Consider the following 18,200-nt stretch of genomic DNA (forward strand, 5'->3'; position numbering starts at 1 on the left):
AATTTTATTTATTTATTCATGAGAGACACACAGAGAGAGAGAAGCAGAGACACAGGCAGAGGGAGAAGTAGGCTCCATGCAGGGAGCCTGATGTGGGACTTGATCCCAGGTCTCCAGGATCAGGCCCTGAGCTGAAGGTGGCGCTAAACTGCTGAGCCACCCTGGCTGCCCTGCATTTCTTTTAGTTTCTTAAGGTATTAGCTTATGTCAATGATTTATAACTTTTTTTTATTTTTATTTTTATTTATGATAGTCACACACACACACAGAGAGGCAAAGACATAAGCAGAGGGAGAAGCAGGATCCATGCACCGGGAGCCCGATGTGGGACTCGATCCCAGGTCTCCAGGATCGCGCCCTGGGCCAAAGGCAGGCGCTAAACCGCTGTGCCACCCAGGGATCCCTATAACTTTTTTCTAAATTGGTGTTCAGTCCTATAAATCTCCCTTAAATTACTAATCAAGATTCTATAACTCTTGATGTTATGTATTCATTTTAATTCACTTCAAAATACTTACCAGTTTCCCTTATGATTTACTCTTTAATCCAAGGGTTACTTAGAATTATTCTAATTAGTTTCAAAATATTTGGGAACTTTCCAATTATCTTTGATTGACATTTAATTTAATTCCATTGTAGTCAGAGAATGTACTTTTTAAGACTTGCATCCTTTTAAATTTACTGAATTGTTTTACAGCCCAGAACATGCTCTGTTTCGGTAAACAGTCCATGTATACTTGAAAAGAATGTGTATTCTGTGTTTTCTTCGGTGGAGTAAAGTGTCCTATAATTGTTGACTATGTCAACTGGTTGGTTCTTAATGTGAAGCTTTCCATGCTGCTATTTTCTGTCTTCCGGTCTATCAATAACTGGAAGATGGGTGTTGAAATCTCTGACTATAATTATCTATTTCTCATTGTACTTCTATCAATTTGTGTTTTATCTTAAAACTTTGGTTTTAGGTGCATAAACATTTAGGATTATTTTCTGATAGAATAACACTATATCCTTGGTAATATTCTTGCCTTGTGGTAATATATTCTCTCCAGCTTTCTTTTGGGTAGGGTTAATATGGCATATTTTCATTTTTCATTCTTTTTTCATTTTTTCATTCTTTTACATTTCCATCTTTAAACAACAAAACGGTTTCTGGTCTATAGTGTATTATTAGATATTGCTTTTTTATTTATTTTTATTTTTTTTTAAATTATTTATTTATTTATTTATGATAATCACACAGAGAGAGAGAAGCAGAGACATAGGCAGAGGGAGAAGCAGGCTCCATGCACCAGGAGCCCGATGTGGGATTCGATCCCGGGTCTCCAGGATCGCGCCCTGGGCCAAAGGCAGGCGCCAAACCGCTGCGCCACCCAGGGATCCCAGATATTGCTTTTTTAAAAACCATTTTGAAAATCTCTGCCTCATTGGGGAATTTAGACCACTGCGTTTAATGTGACCAGATATGTTTGGGTTTAAATCTATCTTGCTATTTGCTCTACATTTTTCTTATCTGTTCTTTGTTTCACCTTTTTTTTTCCTTAAGAATTTTTCATGATTACTTTTTGTCTCATCTTTTAGATTACGTCTAATTTTTTGTTGTGTTTTCAGTAGTTGCTTTGCCTTGTCAGTCTGTTGTCATGATACCATGTCACTTCATACATAGTATAAACACTCTGCTATATCATATATCCCCAGGCTCTCTTCCCACATTTGGTGCTATTATTGTTCTATACATGTTCATGTTATTTTTGTTTTTTGTTTAAAGATTTTATTTATTTATTCATGAGAGACACGAGAGAGAGAGGCAGAGACAGAGGCAGAAGGAAAAGCAGGCTCCATACAGGGAGCCCGATGTGGGACTCAACCCTGGGACTCCGGGGTCACACCCTGAGCTGAAGGCAGATGCTCAATCGCTGAGCCACCTAGGCGTCCCAACATTTTCATGTTATAAACTTTATATTTCTTCTTATATTTTTCTTCTTCAGAGATTTCAATATATTTATATTATGCTACTTGAAGTTATCTACAATCTTACCGACATTCTTTTCAAATTTCTCAGTTTTTATTTTGTTTTTCATGTTGAATGGCTTCTATGGCTATTTTATTCTTTAATGATTTTTTTCTACAGTGTCTAATCCACTATTTAAGGGCATTTTCCCTATCAAACACTGAAATTTTCACCTCTAGAAGTCTAAAATGTATGTTTCACTGTCTCTACATGTTTTTAAGTTTTACTCTTGAGCCTACAAAATAGTCTGATGATTCTCTATATGGAAATGTGTTTACTAAATGGTGGTCACTTTTAAAGCTAGTTAAGTAACTTCTGCTTCTGGTCATGACAAAATAACAGAGAATGAATTTACTCTCCTTTCTGAAACAAGTGAAATAACATACATAATATATGAAACAATAGACTGTAAGACACCGGACATTAGTCAATAAAAATGGTAATCCCTGAGAGATGGGAAATGTAAGATTCTCTTTTCAAGGTCCTTGCATTTTACGCATAATGTGTTAAGTGTAACTATAACCATACACATTTTATTTGTCTATCTCTCCTTGTTAAGCATTTAGGTCCACAAGATCAAAGACCTTATTTACTGTATTTAGTTCTGAGATCATAACTGATGCAGAGGAGACACTCTAATATGTGCTGAAAAAAATGAATTTACAAACATTATTTTGTAAATTGATGACTAACATCCCCCTGAGTGTGTGAAAATGTAACTTCTCTTCTATTTCTAGATATTTTGCTTGTCCTCAGTTGTTCACTACTATAGACTAAGGTTAATAATTTATTGCCAAATTTTTGTTCAAATCCTACCTTTCCTAAAAAACAACAAACTTTTGAAGTGGAAATGTTTGGTGAAAGCATATGTAAACTTTGAAGGTTTTTCAAATGTTCTGCATAAGTGATCTCCATTAGGTTGAACCTACCTAAATTAAGATCAGTAGTGTGTGAGAATGTCTTTCGGGGGAAGGGGGGGTTTGATTTCCACTGTAACTAATCTGTCTCATTAAGTATGCAGAAGAATCAGAGATAATAAAGCAATCACCTTCTACCTTTAATGATGTGGATGCCGGCTAAGCCATTGAGAGCACAAACTAGTTGCCGATGTGCTTCTTCACATTCAGTTCCACATTTCTTCTGCAGAGATGTCAGCAGCTCTTCCATTGTCATGGTGCTAAAAGAAAAGACTGATTGTTCAGAAATGAAAAGGAAATCCTAAATGAGAGTATTATATCACATAAGATCAAGAGTATCAGACCCTTACAGAGTCTTTGTGTATCTTCAGGATCTTTCTCTTTACCTCCATTTTTACCACTATCACTTTTAACTCAATCGCCTATTATTGTTTCAGCAAGCATTCTTCTATCTGATCCCATCATTCTTTGTTCCAGTTTAGTTAATGGAGAGGGAACTAGAAAAATCTTCCTAAAATACAAAGTACAACATGATATACTTGAAACAGTATGGGTGTCAGAAGGTAAGATTAACTGAATCCCCAGCATTATAATTTAATTAATCCCCGTAAGTCTGACTTTATTTTTATCTAAAAAGAAAAAAAAAATTTCAAGGATCAGATCAAATGCCATTTCCACCCAAAGACTGTCTAACATGAAACATTTATATAGAGATTATTTCCATCTTCTAACTGTCCATAGCCATTTATATGCACCTTTTATGAAATGTTTGTTTGCCTTCTATCGTAGAAATCTATAATCTTTCTCATCTCCTTTATTTGTTCATAAACTGCTTAAAGGCAAAGACAAAAATGTAAATCCTCTTCATATTTTTTAATAACACCTCATCATTTTAATACCAGGTGCTAAGAAAAAAAAGGCCAGTTGCTGAGTCACAGTCTGATGAACAAAACCTTTCTGGAATAATAGACTAGTGTGGACATAAATATCTTAATGTATTAAAATGAAATAATCAAACAGACTCAGCACAATTACAAAAAAATACGTAATAGTATTCTAATTCCTCTAATTCCCTGATGTGGAACAAAAAAATTTAACAAGAACAAATGCTTTTCAAATGTGAAGTGTGGCCAAAAACAACAAAAGAAAAGCCAACACAAAAACAGAACAAAATGACAAAACCCCAAAATAGTCCTAACTTTAAAAGAAATGTTCAGGGCAGCCCAGGAGGCTCAGCAGTTTAGCAAGGCCTTCAGACCAGGGCCTGATCCTGGAGACCCGGGATCGAGTCCCATGTCAGGCTCCCTGCATGGAGCCTGCTTCTCCCTCTGCCTGTGTCTCTGCTTCTCTCTCTCTCTCTGTGTGTCTCATGAATAAAAAAAAATAAAATCTTAAAAAAAAATGTTCAAAAATCATGAAAATAATTTTGATAATGTGACTCTTTCATAAATGGGATTCTATACCAAAGAAACACATTACTAAAAATAACTGACAACTCATTATAACACTCTGAATGAAACCGTGGGCTAGGAAACTAATAGCTTAAATATCACTACTATATTATCGATTGCAGTATAAGGAAATTGATAATAAAACCTTTTCTGGAGTGGCAAGAACTCCCCACGAACAGCCTGTGGATGACAGCAGGCCTGCCTGAGTCTCAGCAATGGATATAGGATAGAGGTGACAGTCCTTCTGTCCAGGCTGCTGAGCTTCAGCGCCCAGTCTGAAATCTTCCTGAGTTTTACTACAGCATCCTGGCAGCACACTTCATGCTGACGGTGATAGAAATGTCTTTCCACTGGAGAAAAGTGAAGCCAGTGGATTTCTTCTGTCTGAGGGGGTATCTGGATCTGTGGGGAGAATAAAAAAATGATTTCACCTGAAAATTCAACTTTCCATCCCAACTTTTGCTTCTCTTTTCTTATAATATCCTTAATCAGTAAAGAACTTATCCTACTGACTTGGTCAATCACATCCTTCTTTGCAGACCTCCATAGTATCTTGGCAATAAAGCTGTAGAGATGCTGAGGATTCTTCTTGCAGTAAGGGCGATAGAGAAGTCGAACCCACCAGTGTTTGACACAGTAAGGTTCAATACCAAGAAAGACCACCAACCCAAAAAGATCTGAGAAGAAAACAAGAAAAAAAACACATTGAGAATAACTGTTTCTATATTTCTTCATTACTATTTTGAATAACCATTTTCATAGACATTATACACAGTACACAAATTTTCTATGAATTAAAATACAGACTGTACAGACTCTTGAATCTGAAAGTTAATTCCACTTTGACTACATTTGTTTAGTATTTATTTTGCTCTAGGATTCATGCTAGGAGCTAAAATGTGGAACCATTACACACCTGTATTTAATTCAATAAGTCTGAAATTTCTGTCAGAGGTAAAACCAGAAAATGACTCACTTGTGTGTGCCTGATCAAGAGATACATAAGAAGAGTCCGACACTGCAACTATTGGATGTAAAAGTTGCTGTAAAAGTTTAAATGACTTAGGTGATACGAAGAATATTCACTGATCCAATATTGTTATACTTTGGTTTAATTATTCTAAAACTGAAGAAATAAGACGAAAACAATGATAAAAAATATAAACAAGATTAATCGACATGGTGATGTTCATAGCAACAACAAACAGAACAAAAAGGACTCAAATAGAAGAATGAGTAAATAAATTATGCAGTATTCTCCATAAGACAAAGTTCGTTTTTTTGTTTTTTTTTTTTTTAAATCCAGTAGGTCTTGTGTTTGTTAGATTTACCGCATGGTACTTCTTATATATTTCATGATTGGGTACACTCAATTTTATACACCATTTTCTGTTCACTTAACATTAATACCCTACATAGTTTTCATTTTTATGAATGAAGTTTTAAAATATGGAAAACTGCTTATGATACAATAAAAAAAGAATATAAAATGCATGCAGTATGAGGATAAACCTATAAACCTTTATGTAAAATAGAATAGAATAGTGGTTATATCTTCAAATGAAGAGTATGGTGGAGTGTAATTTTCTTTATATTTTTCTGTATTGTTAAACATGTTCATATAGGCTCTTGAGAAACCATGACAATTGTTTTTATAAAAAGGCCATGACCTTACGTACAGCATTTATTCTGAATATGCCCAACAAATACTTAGGTTGAATTAAGTTACTTTGATGATTTCTAAGAGTTAGTTAACATCTGAAAGTATTGCCTATATACAGATTTCGATGGATATATATTATATATATGTTTTTGTTTAAATCAATCTAGTTGCATATGTACTACCTTTTCTTTGAGATCCCAAATATGCCTCAAACTCAACTTGCCAAAATCATATTTATAACCTCTTTGCCCAAATATGCTTCTCTTCTGGTGCTCTTCATTGGTAAATACTCTCACTGTCCATAGATGCAAGTCAGATGTTTTGGCATCTTCTGATCACTATTAAGCCTTATTAATTTTTTTCTTATCCATTTTTTCCCATTTCTTCAGGACCATCCTAGTTCAAATCCAAAGTGCCACTGTCACTTATGTAGCTTACTTATTGTAGCCAACTGATAATGTACTATCCACTCTTGTCACTTCTGAACCATCTCCACATGGCAATTTGAGTTTTTAAAATCCAAATCTCACCATGAGATGATCCCCAACCACTTTGTTTAAATCCTTTCAATAGCTCCTACTCTTCTTCAGAAAATAAAAACAATTCCTTATCATGGCCTACAGAATCCTCCATGGTCTGGTCTACGTCCATCTACTCAGCCTCTCAACCTACTGTGTTCTCCCTGGCTCTGTGGATTCTAGTCACACTGGTATCCTTCTGATCTCTTTATGCCTGATCATCTTTATTAGATTTTGTTTCCTTTACAACAGAGAATTCTTCCCTCCCTCTTTACCTGGCTCATATTAGTATTTCAGATCCTGGCTCAGCTGTCACTTCCTTCTATATCTCTATTATGTGATGTCACAGAACAAGACATCTTTTCTGAAGCCTATTAGAGTTTGACTTTTATATTTATTTCATACATTAAAATTATCTTGACCACAATCTTATCTAAGTACTTAATGAATATAACTTCCCTTTTACGCTGTAAGCTCAAGAAGGTCAGGGACTTTGTCTATTTTTTGCTGTTATACTTCACAAAGAATAAGTGAACCAATAAATGCACTGCAAAGTACTTAAGTAATTTAGAGTCAACACTTCTAAAGAAGCTAAAATGAATAAACGAATATATAAATGGATAATAAAAACAACAAAAGCAGCAGTGGAAGCAGCTACCATTCACTGCATATTTAATATCCTCCAAGTACTGTGCTAAATACCTTGTATACTTTATTATAATTAATTTTAAAACATCTTAGAGATTAAGAAAAATAAAAACGTGAATGTAATTTCTTGAATGTACATACAACTCAATGTGGTCACCCTGGTTGTTATGAAGTGGTATGATTTTGCCTGGAGGGGATATTTGGCAATGCTTAAAAATCAGTTGAAGGTGTCACAATTGCAGGAGTGTTACTGCCATCTAGTGGGTAGAAGCTAAATATCCTAAGATGCACAGGACAGGTCCCAACAAAAAAGAAGTATCCAGCTCTAAATGTTAATGGGGCCAAGATTGAGAAACTCTCCTCTAACATCAAAAGAAAATAGTTTCATTCTTCTGCATGTGGATGTCCAATTTTCCCAGCACCATTTATTGAAGAGACTGTCTTTCTTCCAATGGATAGTCTTTCCTCCTTTATCGAATATTAGTTGACCATAAAGTTCAGGGTCTACTTCTGGGTTCTCTATTCTGTTCCATTGATCTATGTGTCTGTTTTTGTGCCAGAACCACACTGTCTTGATGACCACAGCTTTGTAGTACAACCTGAAATCTGGCATTGTGATGCCCCCAGCTATGGTTTTTTTTTAAATTCCCCTGGCTATTCGGGGTCTTTTCTGATTCCACACAAATCTTAAAATAATTTGTTCTAACTCTCTGAAGAAAGTCCATGGTATTTTGATAGGGATTGCATTAAATGTGTAAATTGCCCTGGGTAACATTGACATTTTCACAATATTAATTCTGCCAATCCATGAGCATGGAATAGTTTTCCATCTCTTTGTGTCTTCCTCAATTTCTTTCAGAAGTGTTCTATAGTTTGTAGGGTATAGATCCTTTACCTCTTTGGTTAGGTTTATTCCTAGGTATCTTATGCTTTTGGGTGTAATTGTAAATGGGATTGACTCCTTAATTTCTCTTTCTTCAGTCTCATTGTTAGTGTATAGAAATGCCGTTGATTTCTGGGCATTGATTTTGTATCCTGCCACACTACCAAATTGCTGTATGAGTTCTAGCAATCTTGGGGTGGAGGCTTTTGGGTTTTCTATGTAGAGTATCATGTCATCGACGAAGAGGGAGAGTTTGACCACTCTCTTTCACCATACACAAAGATAAACTCAAAATGGATGAAAGATCTAAATGTGAGACAAGATTCCATCAAAATCCTAGAGGAGAACACAGGCAACACCCTTTTTGAACTCAGCCACAGTAATTTCTTGCAAGATACATCCACGAAGGCAAAAGAAACAAAAGCAAAAATGAACTATTGGGACTTCATCAAGATAAGAAGCTTTTGCACAGCAAAGGATACAGTCAACAAAACTCAAAGACAACCTCCAGAATGGGAGAAGATATTTGCAAATGACGTATCAGATGAAGGGCTAGTTTCCAAGATCTATAAAGAACTTATTAAACTCAACACCAAAGAAACAAACAATCCAATCATGAAATGGGCAAAGGACATGAAGAGAAATCTCACAGAGGAAGACATAGACATGGCCAACATGCACATGAGAAAATGCTCTGCATCACTTGCCATCAGGGAAATACAAATCAAAACCACAATGAGATACCACCTCACACCAGTGAGAATGGGGAAAATTAACAAGGCAGGAAACCACAAATGTTGGAGAGGATGCGGAGAAAAGGGAACCCTCTTACACTGTTGGTGGGAATGTGAACTGGTGCAGCCACTCTGGAAAACTGTGTGGAGGTTCCTCAAAGAGTTAAAAATAGGCCTGCCCTACGACCCAGCAATTGCACCATTGGGGATTTACCCCAAAGATTCAGATGCAATGAAACACCGGGACACGTGCACCCCGATGTTTATAGCAGCAATGGCCACGATAGCCAAACTGTGGAAGGAGCCTCGGTGTCCATCGAAAGATGAATGGATAAAGAAGATGTGGTTTATGTATACAATGGAATATTACTCAGCCATTAGAAATGACAAATACCCACCATTTGCTTCGACGTGGATGGAACTGGAGGGTATTATGCTGAGTGAAGTAAGTCAATCGGAGAAGGGCAAACAGTGTATGTTCTCATTCATTTGGGGAATATAAATAATAGTGAAAGGGAATATAAGGGAAGGGAGAAGAAATGTGTGGGAAATATCAGAAAGGGAGACAGAACATGAAGACTCCTGACTCTGGGAAACGAACTAGGGGTAGTGGAAGGGGAGGAGGGCGGGGGGTGGGGGTGAATGGGTGATGGGCACTAAGGGGGGCACTTGATGGGATGAGCACTGGGTGTTATTCTGTATGTTGGTAAATTGAACACCAATAAAAATAAATTTATTAAAAAAAAAGAAAATAAATGAGATTTCCACTTCCAACTACACCACAGTGAATCTGGGCTGGCTAATATTTCTACTACAACAACTACAAAAAGAGATACAATGAAGAAGCATAGTGTTAAAGACATCAGAGAATTATGGAAGCAAAGAGGAAAGATAAACTATCAGAAAGTTTAGAGAAGGTCTTTTTCAGGTAACTTGGGCTTGAGGAAACTTTTGGGGCTGATCATCATCATAATTGTGTAAATAGATTCATGGGGATATATGTAGGTAAAACATTGACAAATTTTATATTTTAAATATTTACAGTTTTATTGAATGTCATTTATACCTCAATAAAGCTGTAGAGACATTTCTCCAAAGACATACAGACTTTAGAAGGCCAACATACACATGAAAAGATGCTAACATCACTTATCATTAGGGAAATGCAAATCAAAATCACAATATCACCTCACACCAGTCAGAATGGCTACAATCAAAACCACAACAAACAACCAGTGTGAGCAAGGATGTGGAGAAAACGAAAATCTTGTGCACTGTTGGTGGAATGCAAACCGGTGCAGCCACTGTGGAAAAGAGTATGGAAGTTCCTCAAAAAATGAAAAATAGAATTATCATATGATCCAGCAATTCCACTACTGGGTATTTACCCGCCTAAAGAAACAAACACTTATTCAAAAAGCTATATATCCCTGCATTATTGCAAGATTATTTACAACAGCCAAATTATGGAAGCAACTCAAGTGTCCATTGATAGGTGGGTGAATGGATAAAGAAGATGTAATATATACACTGGAATATTACTCAGCCATAAAAAAGAATGAAATCCTGCCACATGCAACAACATGAATGGATCTAGAGGGTATATAATGCTAAGTGAAATAAGTCAGAAAAAGATAAATACTATAGGATTTAACTCCTATGTGTAATTTAAGAAACAAAACAAATGAACAAAGAAAAAAAAGACAACAAAACAGACTCTTAAATATAGAGAATAAACTGATAGTTACCAGAGGGGAGGTGGGTGGAGGGATGAGTGAGATGGTAAAGGGGATTAAGAGTACACTTACTGTGATGAACACTGAGCAATGTATATATACAAATACTGAATCACTACACTGTACACCTAAAACTAATATAACACTATATGATAATTATACTGGAATTAAAAAAAATTACTCAAGAATTTGTTACATGGTGTAAGTGCTTAAATACCTGTCAATACCTTATGTATCCAAAATAACCTAACCAGGAAACTGAGGAATTACTGTTATATTCTTTCAATGTTAAAATTAGAAAAATGTAACTCTGACAGTCATTTTCTTTTTCTTGTACCCTCTCAGCTAACTTTTGAGCCTAATAAAATCTTATTAAAACTAAACACTTAAAATTTGGGCAATTTCCAAATGTAGTAGCAGACCACTAAATTTGGCCTTTTAATTAGCGTGATATTATTGATAAATTATGCAAATATTTAAACACATAGTTAAGATCTTCCTAGAAAACATTTTGCCCCTAAAAATAATTTAAAAATTAGTTTTTCAGATCATAGTAATGAATACTGATATTTTTATCTTAAAAAATGGCAAGTTAAAAAAAATGGTAAGTTAACTTGTTGAAAACAATGTATAAAAACCTGAATTTCAGTAAATTTTTTTTAAAAAGAAACGTAAGTTTTGAGGATGAACATTTGCCACAGGACTTCAAGAATATCTACATTTTATAACCACATTTTAATAACAGCTTTTCTGAAAATTTATTATCTAAAACAACATTTAATACAACTTCTAGTTTTAAATATTCACAACTTGAATGAAATTTATAATGCAACATCTGTTTTACGGAAAAAGTTAAGTTATATGGATGAGATGAATGTAGAGGCAAGAGTTACAACGTGCATGTGGGAGTGGAGGAGAACCTGACACAATCTAAATGCCCAAGAGGAACAGTTGAAGGAATAATGGTCTAAGTGTATGAGGCGATATTAGAAAGCTATGAACTTTTATAACTCTTACAATTAATAAAATTGTGATCCCACTCTTTATGGATCAGCCAATGAAAATCATGATCCTTATTTTTGTAGATAGAGCCAATTGAAATTAATTCCTTTTCCCTCTCTTCTCTCCCTTGTTAGGCTCTTTCTGTTTTGTACTTACTGCTTTGGAACTCTGACTTCAATTTAGACCTGCATCTTTAGACCTGCTGGGGAGGGCACAATGACTGTTTGACTTATGACTATGGGACTACTCATGGTGTTATCTGTCCTCATAGATAAAAACAAAAACCCCTCAATTTCATTTAAAAAGATAAATGCTTGAGACCACTAGGAATTAAATATAAATATATGTACATCACTTAAGTAAGGATTTTAACATAGGTTAAACATATATTTTCTTCAAAAAAAAAGCAAGCTTTAAAAATACATGCCAAATGTGAGGAAAGCACACATTACCCTCCAATCCTCTTTGCACTGGAGTGCCACTGATGCACCAGCGATTAATCCCACTCAAGCGCTGAGCCATTTCTGCAGCCTAATGAGAGAGAAATATGAAATAAAAAAGAAAAGAAAAAAAAGACGGCAAATCAGGAATATGCTTACTCCTGAGAGCAGTCCATGAAAAGCTATGCTTCAGGTCAAACATATTCACTCTTATTTAACAGCTATCACACTCAAAGTTAAATGTCAAAATGAATGGGTCATCTTCTAGTAGTGGCTCCCATTAGTAACAAGCTGCCATGTGCCCTCCTCAAAAGAGGAAGAATAGTTCAAGTTTGTGTAGAATGAAAAGCCTCCCTGAATGACCGATACATCCCCTAAGACACTCCATTCTTCAGATGTGGACTAAATGTACTAATAGATACCATTCATAAATTGAGTTCAGGTTACAAACTGGCCAAAGAAGACAGAATAAAGATATATGATGAACAAAAGCTGAATCAATACTCTGCATTCTAAAGTAGCATAGTCTGTTATGATATAGTCTCTCTGATAAAAAATTGCCGGTTAACTTTGGCCCAAAACTATCAGGACCTATAATGATAAGCTTTCCACTTAGCAGAAATGCTTAGAAAAGTCCCTAAACAGAGTTTACTTTCATCTGCAACACACATAAACTGCCATCTTACTGAAATACACATAGGCTCTGCATATAAAGCAATAATTCACCTAGTACCAAAATAATTCCTAAGGGTTATGAAATTCATGGAACAACAGAAAAGCAAATGTATTGCGTTTAATAGCAAACTTTTTGCCAATATCAGTATTGTGGGTTAATTACACTTAAATTATTAAATTTTTTATGGACAGTTTCCCCAATCTCTTCTTTTTTCTTCCCCAGTGCTCATAAGATTCTGCAGAAATGCTCACTTTCACAGCAGGACATTCAACCATCTGGGCTTCATCAAGGCAGATCCTCCACCACTCCACAGCTACTAGGGGGCTGGGAATGGCCATATAGCGCTTCTGGTTCCGTAAGCGACGTCCATCCTCACTATTGCTGTGTGGGATATCTACATAGTTTAGTTCTGAACGAAGGACATCATAGGTAATGATAACTATATCCTGTTCAGCCAAAAAATGAGGTTGTAAAAAACCATCTTTCTTCACTCCTTGGTATACCTAGGAAATAATCACCACAGATAGAATTATTGCAGAAAGGCTCATCAAAGATAACTAAAATATTCATTCCTTTATATCTTTACTGAGCTCTATTTGTTTAGTACCAGACACGCTATGAGATATATTCTCCATATGCCTAGAGAAAGATACATTTTAGGGTGGAAGACCAATGACATAAGCAATGTGAAAGGAAATGTAACAGAAGTAAAAGTGGTAGCACAGTGGAAAGACCAATGTTGGAGCTGAGAAGGTAAGTTCAGAGAGGAGTGAAAATTTGAGGTGGATCTTGAAGAACACTTAGGAGTTCTCCCAGGGGGAGCAAGAAGAAAAGGTAGGTAGTGCATACAAAGGTATGAAGAAGTAGAACAGTAAGAGCTATAATTTACTGAATATCTTTTATATTTCGGACACCATGCTAAGCTTTAACTCTTATCTTCAATAACAATCTTGTTCGTAGTTGTTATTACTCCTATCCTACACATATGAAACATCAAGTTTCTTGCTCAAAACTGGCAGAGTCTAGATTCAAAGCAAGGGCTATCTACCTTACAAAACAGAGCTCCTCAAGGGCACAGATGGGTGTTTTACTTATTACTATATTCTTTTTCCATGTCTATAAGCAGTAGCTGAAATATCGAAAACCTTAAGTAACATTTGTGTGGAAAGAACAAAGGGAGTGAAGAATATGAACATCAAAAACTCAAAACTTGGGCAGCCTGGGTGGCTCAGTGGTTTAGTACCTGCTTTCGGCCCAGGGCGTGATCCTGGAGACCCGGGATCGAGTTCCACATCGGGCTCCCTGCATGGACTCTGCTTCTCCCTCTGCCTGTGTCTCTGCCTGCCTCTCTCTCTCTCTCTCTCTCTCTCGCAATGTGTCTCATGAATAAATAAATAAAAATCTTAAAAAAAAAAAACCACCCTCAAAACTCAACAAAATGGGTTTAGAGGAAACATATCTCAACATAGTAAAGACCGTATATGACAACACACAGCTAACATTGTACTCAATGGTGAAAAACTGAAAGCTTTCCCTCTAGGGTCAAGAGTATGACAAGGGTATCTGTTTTCACCACTTTTATTCAACATAGTCCTGAAAGTCTTAGCTGCAGCAATCAGATGAGAAAAAGAAATAAAAGGCACCCTAACTGGTCCAAATTATTAAGAAGGGAGTTTAACTGTCACTATTATCAGATGGCATAATTGTATATATATAGAAAACCCTAAAGATTCCACCTAAAAACTATCGGAACCAATTAGTGAATTCGGTAAAGTTACAGGATACAAAATTAATATACAGAGATCTGTTGTACTTCTATACACTAATAATTAGGAAATTAGGAAAAGATCCTAATTAGGAAAGAGAAATTAGGAAAATGATCACTTTTACAATTATATCACAAAGAAAAAAATACTAGAAATAATTTTAACCAAGAAGGTAAAATACCTATTATCTGAAAACTGTAAGACACTGAAGACAAAAACTGAAGATGAAATACACAAACGGAAAGATAAACCATGCTTATGCATTAAAAAAATTAATATTGTTAAAATATCCATAGTACCCAAAGCAATCTACAGATTCAGTGCAATCCCTATCAGAATACCAATAGCATTTTTTCACAGAACTAGAACAAATAATCCTCAAAACTGGTATGGAACCATAGAAAGCCTTGAATAGTCAAAGCAATCCTGCAAGAGCTGAACGTATCACAATCCTCGACCTCAAGATATACTTCAAGAGCTGTAGTAGTCAAGAGTACGGTACTGACACAAAAAGAAATACAAAGAGCAATGGAACAAGACAGCCCATAAATAAACCCATACTTATATGGTTAGTTTATCTATGATAAAAGGGCAAGAATATACAATGGAGAAAAGATAGTATCTTCAATAAATGGGTGCTGGGAAAACTGGACAGCTACATGCAAACAAATAAAAGCGATCCACTTTCTTATACCATATAAAAATTAACTCAAAATGAAATAAAAATCTAAATGTGAGAGTTGAAACCATAAAATTCCTAAAAGAAAACACTGGCAGTCACCTCTTAGAAGTTGGTCTGGCAACTTCAGGCAAGGGAAACAAAAACAAAAGTAAACTACTGACACTGAAGCAGAATAGAAACCTTACACACAGCAAAGAACACCATCAAAACAAAAAGGCAGGGCAGCCCAGGTGACTCAGCGGTTTAGCGCCGCTTTCAGTCCAGGGCCTGATCCTGGAGACCCGGGATCGAGTCCCATGTCGGGCTCCTGCGTGGAGCCTGCTTCTCCCTCTGCTTGTGTCTCTGCCTCTCTCTCTCTCTTTCGTTAATAAATAAATAAAATATTTTAAAAAAAAACCAAAAAGGCAATCCAGTGAATGGGAAAGATATTTGCAAGTGATATATCCATTAAGGAGTTAATATCCAAAATATATAAAGAACTTATGTAGCTTGACATAAAAAAAAAAAAAGATATGATTAAAAAATAGGCAGAGGATCTGAACAGACATTTCTCCAAAGAAGATATACAGATGGCCAACAGACACATAAAAAAGATGCTCGACATCACTAGAACAGAAATGCAAATCAAACAAGGAGGTATCACCTCACACTGGTCAGAATGGCTAGTATCAAAAAGATAAGAACAAACAAGCATTGGTGAAGATATGGAGAAGAGGAAATTCTCTAGTGCACTGTGGGTGGGAATGTAAACTGCTGCAACCACTGTAGAAAATAGTTTGAAAGTTCCCACCAAAATTAAAAAAGAGGCAGCCTGGGTGGCTTAGCAGTTTAGTGCCGCTTTCAGCCCCGTGCGGGATCTTGGAGACCTGGGATCGAGTCCTGTGTCGGGCTCTATGCATGGAGCCTGCTTCTCCCTCTGCCTCTCTCTGTGTCTCATGAATAAATAAAATCTTTAAAACAAACAAACAAACCCAGAAATACTATATGATCCAGTAATTCCACTATTTACCCAAAGAAAATGAAAACACTAATTTGAAAATATAGTCACCCCTAGGTTTATTGCAGTATTATTTACAATAGCCAAGTTATGGAAGCAACCTGTGTTCACTGACAGATGGATAGATAAAAAAGATATGGTGTATAAAAATATACAGTTGAATATTAGTTATAAAAAAGAGTAAGATCTTTCCATTTGTGACAATATGAGCCTCGAGGTATTAGGCCTGATGAAGTAAGTCAGAGAAAGAAAGATAAACCCATATATCATTTATATGTGGAACCCTAAAAAACCAAATGAATAAACATAAAGTATAAATAGCGAGAACAAACTGGTGGTTAGCAGAGCAGAGGGAATTGAGGGGGTGGGTGAAATAGGAATTAAGTAGTACAGAATTCTAGTCCTTTTTTTTTAAAGGTTTTTTTTATGATTTATTTATTCATGAGAGACATAGAGAGAGAGAGAAAAAAAAAAAAAAAAACAGAGAGAGAGGCACAGACACAGGCAGAGGAAGAAGCATGCTCCATTGAATGCAGGGAGCCTGATACGGGAGTTGATGCCGGGTCTACAGGACCACACCCTGGGTTGAAGGCAGCGCTGAACCACTGAGCCACCCAGGCTGCCCCAGAGTTCTAGTTCTAAGATATATAAGTCACCAGGATGAAAAATAGAGTATAGGTAATATAATCAATAATACTGTAATAACATTGCATGGTGACAGATAACTACACTTCTCATGTTGAGTATAGCTTAACATATAGAATTGTCAATTCACTGTTACATACTTAAAATTAATAGAACACTGTATGTCAGTTATACTTCAATAAAAAAGAAATACTAACATTAGTAAATTACAACGTACTATGTACCAGCACTTTTTATCAAATCATTTAATCTTCAAAGTATGTGAGGGTGTACTATTTTTAGAACTTAGCACAATTCTTAGTATATTGTAGGTGCTCAATAACTGTTGAATGAGTAAATTCTTATTTTACAGATACGGTGAGGCTTCAGAAGATGATTCTGGAGCTAAGAGGTAGAGATCAGACAAGTAGCTACTGTTAACACAATGGTGCCTTTGGACTGCATTTCTGTCTGAGAGTATAAATGCATATATGAAGTCTTTTTTGTTTACATGATGAATTTTTTCAAAAGCTTTCACATCTTTTCACTCAAAATGCCTGATGTCAGACAAGAATATAGAATCCACTCTTTCATTTTCATTTCTCGTTTTCCTTTTCAAGTTCTGACCTCATATTATCTATTTAAGTTAATTTTTGGGATAAAGAACAAAGTGACAAAGATTATGAAACTTATCACAAGGAAGCAAAAACTGACATTTTCCTATCCCTTTCAAGAGCCCAAACTGCCTTACCAAGACTCGAAGAGATGATGACCTCACATGCCTGTTGATTTCATCCACCCACTGATGACAGATGGAACTGGGCGAGATGATCAGAGTTGCTCTTGTTGATACTGGCTCCATTGCAACAAGACAGTGGGGACAGTAAAAAGGTTTAATCTTCAGATTCTTCTCTTCATAATTCACACATTTTGCATGTTGCCACAGATGGCATTTCAGGCACTGAACACGAGGTTTACGGTCTACTTGGTCAAGTTCACCACATATGCATTCAAAGCGATAATCAGAGGAATTACAGGGACTCAAGATAGTAGATTGTGGCACATCACCATCAGCAGGGTTTAGAGATTCAGCTTGGTCCTCAGCTGCATGTTCTTGCTTGCCTTCAAAGATACATGCACTTTTAGATGTGGCAACATCGGTAATTCCAGAGTCATTGGTAGCTGGACAGTGATCTTGTGAACTGAGATTGATATTAGGCTGACCTTTTCCCTTTTTTGTGGATGTAACAGGCTTTTTCCTGAATTTACTACGATTTCTCCGAGCCTTATAATAATAATAGTAAGGATCATCATCATCATCAGATGTGTTTGATGGCAAGTATTCAGAATCTGTGTCTTTGCTCCCTGATTTTCTGGATTCTTTCTGAATTTTCCTTGGACTCCCTACTGCCTAAGGAAAATATTATTTAATTAATTGATTTCAACATGATTACA

At 36.0% G+C, this 18,200-nt stretch overlaps 1 protein-coding gene and 1 long non-coding RNA gene across 4 annotated transcripts in view; one reads left to right on the forward strand and one right to left on the reverse strand.

The window, feature by feature from the left end:
* Positions 1-13,994, forward strand: part of LOC111095616 — a 40,387-nt gene extending 26,393 nt beyond the window's left edge. The window contains exon 4 of the long non-coding RNA XR_005353635.1: positions 12,899-13,994. This is a non-coding gene — a long non-coding RNA (uncharacterized LOC111095616). The remainder of the gene's footprint in view (positions 1-12,898) is intronic.
* SHPRH (SNF2 histone linker PHD RING helicase) overlaps positions 1-18,200 on the reverse strand; it is a 94,201-nt gene that overhangs the window by 55,105 nt on the left and 20,896 nt on the right. For all 3 annotated transcript variants that reach the window (XM_038526268.1, XM_038526269.1, XM_038526270.1), the window contains exons 9-14: positions 17,497-18,156; positions 12,928-13,179; positions 12,013-12,091; positions 4,890-5,053; positions 4,522-4,778; positions 3,064-3,185 (exon numbers count right to left, since the gene is read on the reverse strand). In XM_038526268.1, coding sequence (XP_038382196.1) covers positions 3,064-3,185; positions 4,522-4,778; positions 4,890-5,053; positions 12,013-12,091; positions 12,928-13,179; positions 17,497-18,156 — 1,534 coding nt within the window. The remainder of the gene's footprint in view (positions 1-3,063; positions 3,186-4,521; positions 4,779-4,889; positions 5,054-12,012; positions 12,092-12,927; positions 13,180-17,496; positions 18,157-18,200) is intronic.

The sequence above is a fragment of the Canis lupus genome, chromosome 1 (genome assembly GCF_011100685.1).
Source record: "Canis lupus familiaris isolate Mischka breed German Shepherd chromosome 1, alternate assembly UU_Cfam_GSD_1.0, whole genome shotgun sequence".
Lineage (NCBI taxonomy): Eukaryota > Metazoa > Chordata > Mammalia > Carnivora > Canidae > Canis > Canis lupus.